This window comes from Opisthocomus hoazin, chromosome 22 (genome assembly GCF_030867145.1).
Source record: "Opisthocomus hoazin isolate bOpiHoa1 chromosome 22, bOpiHoa1.hap1, whole genome shotgun sequence".
NCBI lineage: Eukaryota > Metazoa > Chordata > Aves > Opisthocomiformes > Opisthocomidae > Opisthocomus > Opisthocomus hoazin.
The window spans coordinates 586,063-597,497 of NC_134435.1; the positions used below are offsets into that span (position 1 = coordinate 586,063).

Genomic DNA, 11,435 nt, shown 5'->3' on the forward strand with positions numbered 1-11,435 from the left:
TCCCAAACATCTACACACTAACACTTTGCAAGCCTTTTTCACTTCACCGCACGCTGCCATGAAGTAATTTTGACTTCTCTCTTGTTTCTTGTTACTGTAATATATTTTAAAGGTTTCAGTTTCTTTTACAGTGTTTATAAACCATTACAACCGACTCAAATTGGAATTAGCTAAAAGAAGTAGATTGATTTTATTCTGGATTCAGGCAAAATGACAAATTAGACTCACTAGTGGCAGCACGCACTTTCCTGATAGGTATCCTTCCTATCAATTATGGGTTCCACCCAAAAGGCTCATCTCGTGGTGAGAACAGGAGAAGAGGCCAGATCTAAGGCCTGCTATTAGGAAAGTTCTGAAAAAAATAATTTTCAAAAATGAGTTTAAGAAGGAGAAGGATCAATGTTCTTGCTCTATCTTTCCTTCTGTATTGCACTACTCGTAAAACTTTCTGACTGAGAGCTTACGAAAAAAACCCCACCCAAGCACACAGCCTAGTGTATCCGTTTTCTCTGGCACTCTTCTCTGCTGCTTTGACCATCCACATTCAACCTGGCAGTTCACACTTAAGTAGATTATTATATCCTTCAAAGGCACGTAAGGACCCTTCACTCTATGCTGATCTCTTGCTGGCAGTGTCAGAAATTGCAGTTAAGAACATTCAGTTGACCACCTTTAAGGCCTACCCCTTCTCGTTATTCTTCCAAACCTCACAAATATACAGACGCCAGAACTCTCCCTCTATCCTTTACCCATTTTTTGTTCAGCCTTGAATGTTCAGAATAGTACTTTTTTCCTGTCTTAAAACAAGTACTACACTGATTTCCTTTCCAGCAAATTACAGATTAAAGTAGCTTCACCCATTTATTTTAGTCTATCCTAAAAGCAGAGGCAACGAAAAGTTGGTCCTCTCTTCTGGTTAACAGAATTAATACCCATTTTAACTACTTTGATGCTTATATCCTTTATTAAAGAAGTGTTATAAAGGATTACTTTTCATCCAACCAATTCGATGGCAGGTAAGGGCCTCCCTTCATATGCACTGGGTCAATGCATTAAAAGGACAGCAGAAAAGAAGTCACCTCACCCAGCCTGCACAGAGGGTCAAAAATATGAGGATGTGGCTCAGAGCTGCTTCTTTGTAATTCCTAATCAGAAACTAACTTGAATCCAATACAACTGCAGTCTCAGACCTTCCTTTGCAACAGAAAATCATCTCTCGGTATATATTTAGTGCTACTGCACACTGAAAAAAATTAATTACTTCTGTACTAGCACAGGAACTCGACTGTATCCATGCAAACTGAAACGTGGTATTTAAGCAAGAAGTGGCTTTAGTGACCGCTTAGGAGGACCTCTGCAGCAACTGCAAACGGCAGTGGAGTCCAAAACTTTGCCAGCCTAAAATTAGTTCCTGAAGTATCTACATATTTTATAAAAACTTAAGACAGTATGATTTATCTAGGAACCAGAGGGCTGCCATCTAAGATTTCTTCTCAACGGCTTTTACATCTAAAGCCTATGAATAATATCCTAGCAACTTGACTGCCTTCGTGGTGGTCCTCAGTCTAAACCCCAGCGTTCTGTGTAAGCTTTCAGCACCACACTCAATAGTTGAAAACCAAGAGAACTGGAAACACCTAACATCACTCCAGGGTAATGCATTTGAATGGTAATTTTTCCTGCTCATAAATGTATGATTTTCTTTTAATTAATTTCAGCTATGATCCATGTCCTAATAAATATTTATGCACAAGTCTAAATCAAGCAAGTAGGAAAAAACTACAGCAATAGTGCAAGCAGTCAAATAGAGTGCTACGACATTCTCAGTTTCACGTGGATTCTGTTGAGAAGCTCACTTTTTTAAGTAGGATAACAAGACAGGTGCCATGAGATTAAGAAGTGTTTGGTGCAGTTCTTGTATTTTCCTATCATCTAAAAGACAAAGGTTTACATGTTTAGGTGCAGCTGTTTTCTGATATTGTCAAAAAAATCTCATGTTCTTTGTTAATTAAAAAGTCTGTCTGCTAACCCTGAATTCTTTCAAAAATACTCAGAGTGGAGAGGATTCAGGCAAGTTCTGTACACAGTGGACACATGAGTGCAAACAAATTGACAACATGGACATGTAGCGGACAAGACAATTACAGTTCGCCAATTTACCTGGAAGTGGAATAGGCATGCCAGGAAGGGGGACACGAAATGGAGGTACCATTACTGGTGGAAAAGCAGGAATTGCTGCAGTTGGTTGAGGTACTGCATGAGGAACTGCAGGAGGCAATGTCTGTGGGACTGGCTGGGGTACAGTCTGCACAGGTGTAGCAGAAGGAGCAGAGGTTGAAACACTGACTGATGGTGTGGCAACTGAAACACCCGAACTCGGGGTCTGGTCTTGTGTGGTAGGTGCTGATAAAAAAACACAAAGAACACCTTGTATCTTAGACACTACAATATATTTGCTGCAAACATACTGGCTCTCTGTTTCCCAATAGATGTTACATAAGCAGATACGCTTAGATATAATCAGCAGGAAGACACTCTTGGATAAAAAGAAACGTTTGCCTTCTCTGTAACATTAAATCTGCACACAGAAAGTCAATTTCAAATTTTACTTTGTCCCATTCTTTACACCTAGCAAGTCTCAACAGCAGTAGCAAGGGTGTACCAAAGGACAAACATAGCCTGAAATGAAATTCTACTCTGTACCCCTATTTAGAAAAATAGAAAGGGAGCGTTACAGAGATTTTCAAGTGGAAAAAGGTTGTTCTTGTGTTAAATGAACACACGTTTTGCTTTTTAACAATCGTGGCAGCAGCATGTCATGACAACAGTCTGTCTAAAACTATGCTTATTAAGTTGTGATCCAAGAGTGGAAAAATGTCAATAAAACCCCATGTGTAAATAAGCAAGGAAAAGGAAGGTACTTTTGTTCAGAAGCTGCAAGAACTTTCTTGGTCTTCAGTGCCTCCCACTGTGAAAATACACTACTAGCCTTCAGTTCCGTAATCCTTGATTCACGTCTGAAACCAGTGCTTAACAAATAGTGCTACGTACCAAAGCACTGGCAAACAGAAACTAGGGACATGACTGATTCAACTCATTGAGCAGCCTTCCAAATTTGCCCTGTAAGATTTGGTGGAAGAGAGGAGGAACTGCTGTAAAAATAAGCTAATTAATTTTAAAAAAGAAACCACATCAACTTATGACCATACTATTCACAGGCATACTGTGCCTTTTCTTCAGTATTTAGTGACTACCAGAAGCATTCCCAGTAACATACCAGTATTAGCATATTTAAATAAAGATTTTTGGTCTGTTGTTAATTGTTTCAGAAAGGGTAGAAGTTCTTAGCACTGCCTAAAATTTAGGGAAACAGAGCAGACAGTCAGTATGTGATTTGTTTTAAGGCCTAAGTCACATCAGTACCAGACAAGAATGAAGCTCAGCCACAAGTCCCAGTTGTTTTGGTTGTTTTTACAGGCCAAGTCTGAGAGTTACAAAATTATTTTAAATGACAAAATTTTATCACCTAGGCACAGACACCAACAGTAACAGTTCTTGAAGGCAAAGACAAAGTTTAGCAGGTAGAACAGGTAGAAGTGGAACAGACTCTCAGCGTTCGATATTAGGAAATTTTGCTTTGGCGAAGGTGCATAAAGTGCTACTCCAAAAGCAGGATCAGTCCCCAAAAGCCTGGCATTAGGTCAGAAGCTAACATTCACCTCCTACCCGACTCTTGCTACTCAGAGAAATGGTTAGAGTATACCATATTTCAACAGAGCAGCTGAACGCAGCACTAAGTTACCTTTCAAAATAAATAAAAGCCCTAAAATGCTCTGAGCAATACAAATTATTTGCTACTCTAATGATCTGTCCTCCTTCCAGTGTTAACTGAAACCATAATTTGAGGGTTACCTAAATTTGACTCCCTTTCATGCACAGTCCTCTCAAGGTTGGGTTAAATGGTGAGTTAAGCTTGACTTGTCTCACCCGCTACAGGAAAAAGACAAAATAATTCCAGGGGATGCAACTATACACTACAGCTGGAGTTAGAAAAGTTCATCAGTCACTCGTCTTCTGCATACTCTTTGGCCTGACTCCGCGCACACATTTTTGCCAGCGCAGCTGCAACGACGAAGACTGTCAAACACCAGGATTCCTGATCAGCACAAGCAGCGTGCCTTCAGCCGCCCTGCATGCAGACAGTAACACTAACCAAACTGTTCCTCAGCAAGCGTATCCTGCTCCGGTCGCGCCAGCTGGTCTTACTGCTGGCGACACGCTCATGTGCCAATAGTACCTAAGATACATCTCCATACAGACACCCTGCACTAGAGGCACTTTGTTAGCATACATATGCCAAAGTACAGTACAAATCGTACTATTTACATTATATGTAGATACTATGCATAAACATGCACTATGTGCATGCTGCATAAATTCAGTCCCCTCTCCTTTTGAGGTTCCCTCAGTTGGAAAACCCTTAAATGCAAAGGCTCAGCCCATGTCAGCAGCAGTAATCTTCAGACTATTATTCAAAGGTCATGAGTGAACAATAACGGCTCTAAGGAAGTCAGAACGGCTCTAAGAAGTTCCAGCTGAACATGAGGAAGAACTTCTTCCCTCTGAGGGTGACGGAGCCCTGGCCCAGGCTGCCCAGGGAGGTTGTGGAGTCTCCTTCTCTGGAGATATTCAAGACCCGCCTGGACAAGGTTCTCTACAGCCTACTGTAGGTGACCCTGCTTCGGCAGGAGGGTTGGACTGGGTGACCCACAGAGGTCCCTTCCAACCCCTACCATTCTGTGATTCTGTGACTGTCTTTCTCCTCTTCTGTGCAACTCTAGCAAATGGGAACTTATGAGGCTTACTCAGAAGATTAACACTAATAAAAGTAATACACCAGAAGAAGCTGCCTTCTGCAATCCACCCGTTCTCCGCGGCCCAGAAGCCACGCTCAAAGATCCAGCCTCTTCAAGCAAGAGATGTCATTTTGGAAACAAAGAGGAAATTGCTACAACTATAACCCCTACCTCAGACTGACTTTTCTGAGATACTTTTAGAAACAACTTAGCTATAACTATAGTCAAAAGGAAATGAACCCATAATAGTTTTGGAACGATGTGGTAACAGCAGAAGAAAAATATAGCAAGACCTGAAGAAAAGGAGTTGCACACTGATCTTGTATTACTCTCCTGAAGTAACTCTTTCACATCAGGCAGGGAGGCGGGGGAAGGTTCGCATGCAAGGTTCTTCTGGATTAAATACTGTACTTTAAACTCACACCCCACTTTATGCTGAAACAAATTCCTCCTGGATAACAAGTTTTTGCTGCAGTAATTCCCCAGAGCAGCATCCCCACCACGACAAAGCTTGAGAAACCCTCAGCTACTCACTGGAAATTGTCTGCGAAACAGAACTGGCGGTGGTTGTGGTAGAGGTTGTGGAGGACTGAGTGCTCGAGGACGTGGATGGAGACGCTGCAGACGCAGGGCTACTGGTGGTCGGTGTGGAGGCACCGACTGCCTGGGCCTGGGCTTGGGCCTGCGCAGCGAGCATCGGCGTCAGCTCCGACTGCTGAATAACTTTGACCCCATCTGGCTTAGTCCACGCTGACTCACGTGTACGTGCGTTATAGAAATAGACCTACAATTTAAAAATGTTATCATCAAACAACTGCTTATCTGGAGGAGGAGCACTGAAAAACAGTCCAGTTCCTCCTCTTTTAAAGATAATTAATAGGAGGATAGACAAGAGCGTAGTATTCTACCACAGTGCAAGACTGTGTGACAACACGCTCACAACAGCAGCAAACACCCAGCCATTACTTCGTTGTTTCTGGTAACCATCTTACCTTGCCATCTGGAGTTTTGTTTTCTACCCATATCTCTTCAGCTGGGGGCATTGCTGGTGTTCCAGGGGCAGTGACAGGTGGCATTCCTGGAGGGAACATCATACCAGGAGGTGGTGGCATGCTACCCATGGGAGGAGGCATAAATGGTGGTCTCTAAAGGCATATAATAACAATAATGATGATAACAGTACAATTTTCCAGCAGAGTTTTCCTTTACTAGAGCACCAACAGATAGTACAACTACAGTAAGGTTAACTCTACCCGTCATGAGAGCTTCTTTAACAACCTAATGCTGGCAGCTCAGAGAACGCGCTTCCTGACAAGCCACCACCTACGGCAGCACAGCCGCAGAAAGCTTTTCACGTCTGAGACTCTAACATAAATGCAAAGCACCAGAAAAAAACGGCATAAAAAGAAGTGGGGTGAGAGAAAACTCCCCTCCTGGAAAGGCGAAAATATCCCAGTGCAAGAAAGAGAAAAAATAGAAGAGCTGTTCCTGAATAACTGCCATGCAGACACCGCCAGCTGTGAAGCAAATATACCACTAAACAACTACGGTGACCCTCCCAGGGAAGAAATAGAAAAAAAGGTTAGATTACAAGTAAGCACCCAATTTATTAGCATAGCAGAGCAGTGGATTTCATGACAATCCACTATAATTCTCGATCTCCTATTAACGAAAACTCTAACTAGTGCTAATTTTAACAGGAAAAAAATAGAAAAATATCATATTACATTTTCATTGTTGCATCATCATAAGAAATCCAGAACTGCCCTGCAGACCATTGTTACCCAAAAGCCTGCTTTCTAATTCAAGGTACACTAAGTTCTTCTATTCTGTTTATTTGGACTGTTCTGAAATCTCCTGTGCATAACAAGTAGAGTAAACACTTCTCCACACAAAAGACAGTGACAAAAGCCACCAAGATCTTTAACTTATTCTGCATACACCTACAACTGACCTAATTATCTCCATCACTCCAGTTCTAATTGAACTTGTGATGCAGAAGATTTCCCTCTTCACACAAGCAGCATCCAGACAGCTCACTGGTAAAAGCCTTTGAGCTCTGCACTCGGAACCGATGGGCCCGAGAGCGAAACGCACACATGCGGCAAGACCAGGGCTCTGCTGAAGCTAGGACGTGCGCAGGAAATCCAGTGTGTCACGGAAACAAAGTCATTAAGGTAACTACAGCCTTTCTTCCTTTCCTTATTTCTTCTCCACAGCTCCTCCATCTGGCCACGAGATCATCTTTCTCTTTACTGCTCTACAGTCTGTAAAAAGAATCCAGCAGATCTCCCTTTTTGCCTGCTGTTACTACTTTCTGGGAAAAAAGAAAAAAAAAAAAAAAAAAGTTGTCCAATGGCCGCAGGGCAGTTCTGGGGGCGAGGAGGGGACACCGGGGTACAGGCAGGGGATCCGGAACGCCCTTCAGCTCCCCTCTGAGCACACCTCCTCCTCTGTTCGTACCACAGGACCTTCAGCATCCCGTCTCCCCTCACACCAGGAGCGCAATGAGAGATCCAAATGTTTGGTGCATGGCAGAGCACGGTGCTGACATGGCACGAAAACTTCAGACACGCTTGGTGCACGGATTCCATGTACAGCAGCGAGTTGTAGAAGGCACGCTTACTGCACGGCATGGTGAAACAGTTATGATGTAACCGCCGAGAGCTGAAGCCCATTCAGAATATAAATCAAACACATAAATCAAGGAGACATCAGCAGCTAGGCTTGGGGCTTCAGATTAACTCTGGCCGATTCTCGAAACTGCAAGAAGGAAGCAAGGTCCTGTTCCCCCCTCTCAGCCCGAGTTCCACTGCCCGCTCCGACACTCTTCACTGCTTCAGAGCTTAGGGGCACACGAATATTAACACCGAGAGGGAAAACGGGATCATAAAGCACCAGAACAAAAGCACAGGAGGTGGAAATAGTCTTAGAGCTGAGCACGAAAACACACCATCGAACAAGGCCCCGAGTACTGAGTGAAAGGAAAAGACGATGTTCAGTGAGGTGAGGGGGCTGTCGACATCCCTCAAACATACGGTTTCAGCCTTCAATTCCACAGGACTTTTGCTCAGCTGAGAATGCTTCAATGAAATGAATAGCTACTCCACACCTCCCTGAGCGCTCCAAGTTCGAACGCCACACTTCACGTTTGAGAAGACAGAGAGAAAACTGCTACGGACAACAGGCACCAGTTTCTTCTTGCAATCTTGTGCTCAAGATGATGACAGCACACAAAGTTAAACTATAATTTAATGTTAGGTTATTTCTGATGAAGTCCCACTGAAGTCCTTGCTCCTGCTCTCACTGCTTCTTCACTTCCCCTCATCCCCCTCCCTCCGCTTCACACGAAGCTGTCTGCAGCGCTACACAGCAGACCAATCTGCAGCAAGAAAAAAAGAGCTCCCACAGCCCCACCGCCAGAAACATGTGCAAAGCGGAGCCCAAAATACTATGAAATAACCCATGTCAGCACGTTCTCTTTCCATCTTGTACTACAAACAGTGAATTTAACCCATTAGTTATAAACCGCACAGTACTATTCACCTCCTTACAGGCTGCCTGCAGTCCCACGTAGTAATGACGCTGGCCTAATTGCACCGTACTCCCACAACGCTACGAAAACAATACATCCCTCATTCACAAATGTGTTGTACCTTTCAAACTGTCTGAGCCTCCGAAAAGCAGGCAAAGAACTCAGACATCACCCTGAAATACAGACAGAAATCGGTCTTGCCTGAGCCCTGGCCAAGCCCTGCGTTCTGCACGGCCACAGGGCACCAACACGACGCCAGGTTTCAGTAAAGCAGACTCTGCTGGCGAGTGCATCCTAACTGCGTAACCCATTAACTCAGAACTGCCTCAAGGAGCTAAACAGAAGTCACTTTTACACACCACACATATGCATTGGTCTTACAACACTGTGCACAAGCCTTACGTTTTCGCCATGTCCTGCTATTTTTTTCATCCACTCTAATGTCTCTCCTTTTATTATTTCCACATGTGAGAACAAGAACTATCCCTAAATCCCAACTCCACACACCAAGAGACTCTCCCATGCTTCACCTGCAGATGTGGAGGTCCCATTGGCGGGGGAATCCCTCCCGGAGGTGGCATCGGAGGCATGTTTGGGTCAAACGGAGGACGTCCGAAAGGGGGGCGAGGTGGTGGAGGGGGACCTCGCATCATCCCGAAAGGCGGAGGCGGCCGCATGAGAGGTGGTGGGCCTCTCATGACTGCGTTGGGCGGGGGAGCCGGGCCCCGGAATCTCAGTGCTTGCTGCTGAGCCATTCTGTGGATAAGGCCAAAGGAAACAAAGTTTATTTTCATTTGTTGTTCAGCTGTAGGAAGATCAGTCCTCACAACAAACAGCAAAAAACCCTAATAGAAATTGAAGCGGTGTGGAAAAAATGCCAAGTTTGAATAAGCAAAGTTAAGCATGCAACTACTTCAACAGTTTCTTCCCCTCAGCCATTCAAGTTCATTAGTCATCAACTGTTAATTTTCACTCATGGAAACGGATCTCCTGCCCCTGGGACCAGGGCAGGCAGGCGCTGCGGAACCACAGCCCGACCTCCCACAGCTCCTCCAGCACGGCCCGCAGCCGCGACTCCTGCCCGCACGCACTCCCCGGGCCCCCGCAGCGACGGCGGTCAGCGGGGCCAGGGCTGCTCTGCAGCACGGCTGTCCGCAGGGCCGCCCCCGCCGCACCGAACCCGCTGTCCCGGGGAGCTCCGGACGCGTCTCTGTGGAAAGGAACCAGCAAACGCTCCTCTGCGGCTCCCGGGGGAACAGCCTTGCCCGCCGCTCGCTGCCCGTGCAACGGCAACGCTACCGGGGGGACTCGGACACGAACCGAGGTTACCGGGGGGCGAGCGGCCGCACCGGCACCCCGGCCGCAGGGGCAGTCCCGCTCCCGCGGGCACGGCCGGCGCGGGGGTCCCGCTGGGGGAGCCCGGCAGCCCGGCTCAGCCCCCGGCAGCGGAGCGGAGTCGGCGGCGGGAGGCACCGGCCCGGCGAGCAGGGCTCGGCCGCCCCGCGGGGCCCGACCCAGCACGGGGACAGAAAATGGAGGCGGCGAGAGCCGCTCTCGCCGCTTCGCCCACCCCGCCCAGGCCCAGGCCCAGGCCCAAGCCCAGGCCCAAGCCCCGGCCCAGGCCCGCTCCCCGCCCGCCGGGCGCAGGCCGGGCCCGCGGCGGCGCTGAGGGAAGGCCGCGGCGGGAGGGCCGGACCGGGCCAGGCCGCGGCCCCCGAGAAAGCCCGCGCCCGCCGCCGCGCGGTACCTGAGCTCGCTGCCGTACCGCTCCGCCGCCGCCTCCCCCTCACCGCCGCCGGCCCCCGCGCCGCCGCCGCCCCGCTCCGCCATCACCGCCTCGCAGTGCTGCCGAGCCCTGCCGCTGCCGCCCCGGCCAGGCCCCGCCGCGCCCCATTGGCCATCCTCCGCGTCCGTCAGCGCGCTCGGGGGCGGGCGCGCCCCGCGATTGGCCGCCGCGCCCGCCGACTTTGAATGGGGGAATCCAGGCGCGCCGGGATTGGCTGCGTGCGGGCGGCCCGCGCCGCTGGCGGCCCTGGTCACGTGAGACGTGACCCGGAGAGACGATCGGAACTGACCTCACGTAAGACGGAAGAGGCCGCCAGGGGAAAAAAAGGGACGGGAGCCGCGTCCAATCAGCGGGCGGAACCCCTTGCGCCAATCACACCCGCGGGCGGCTGCGCGGTCCCAATAAAGTTACCGGGCAGCAGCCAATGAACGAGCGCAGAGGGGGGAGTCGCCGGCCAATGGGGAGCCTGCGCGGGCCCTGCCCCAGCGCCCCGCGGCCGCCGGGGGGCGCTGTCTGCCAGGCGGGCCTGGCGCGGGGTGCGGCGCGGTCTGAGTGGGGGTCGGGGGGTTCCGGCGGGGTCTGGGGTGTTGGGGGGGCCTGGCAGGGTCTGGGGGGGGGTCGGGAGGGTGTGTGAGGGGGGTTCCGGGGGCTGGGGCCATGGCCATGGGCCCCCCTCCCGCAACGGATCCTCGCTGGGCCGCCTTGGCCCTCTGTGACCCCGCCGGCTCTGCCACCCCGCCGTTCCCGTTGCTCGCTCGCTGTCAGGACCAGAGCCGTCTTTTCTCAAATAATACAAATAACCGGGGTTCCTGAAGGACGTCTCGGTGGTGCTGGCCTAAGAAGACCCTCATGTGCTTTGGGGTGCCGCTCGGTTTCTTTCTGCCTGCGTTTTGCTCGAGGTCGCTGCCGCTGCGAGGGTTTCTGGCAGCTCGGCGGGCGGCCGGAGCTCCACCGCACGGCCCCCGACCCAGGCGGCAGCGGCGCGAGGAGCTGGGGGCCATCCCCACAGCCTTGGCCCCTCCGGAGCAGGGGAGGACGGCCGCTGGCCCTGCCCGGCGGTGGGTGCGCAGCGCCTGTCTGAGGAGATGGAGCCGGGAGCCCCCGCACTGGCGCCGCGAGCAGTCAGCGCTTTCTGATGGCGGGAGTTTAAAACGGGTCTAGATGTGCTAGCTTGGATCACAGAATCCCGGCACGGCCGGGTTGGCAGGGCCCTCTGTGATCCCCCAGCCCAGTCCCTGCCCAAGCAGGGTCACCCAGA

At 49.5% G+C, this 11,435-nt stretch overlaps 1 protein-coding gene across 5 annotated transcripts in view; it reads right to left on the reverse strand.

Annotated features, from left to right (window-relative positions):
- The window catches only part of TCERG1 (transcription elongation regulator 1), a 35,125-nt gene extending 24,904 nt beyond the window's left edge, over positions 1 to 10,221 (reverse strand). For 2 of the 5 annotated variants that reach the window (XM_075441463.1, XM_075441462.1), the window contains exons 1-5: positions 10,139 to 10,216; positions 8,922 to 9,147; positions 5,849 to 6,001; positions 5,391 to 5,640; positions 2,161 to 2,403 (exon numbers count right to left, since the gene is read on the reverse strand). In XM_075441463.1, coding sequence (XP_075297578.1) covers positions 2,161 to 2,403; positions 5,391 to 5,640; positions 5,849 to 6,001; positions 8,922 to 9,146 — 871 coding nt within the window. In that variant the 5' untranslated portion in view covers position 9,147; positions 10,139 to 10,216. Of the gene's footprint in view, positions 1 to 2,160; positions 2,404 to 5,390; positions 5,641 to 5,848; positions 6,002 to 8,921; positions 9,148 to 10,138 lie in introns of all 5 variants that reach the window. The other 3 variants (XM_075441465.1, XM_075441464.1, XM_075441461.1) reach the window with 2 other exon arrangements.
- Between the last annotated feature and the right edge of the window lie 1,214 nt (positions 10,222 to 11,435).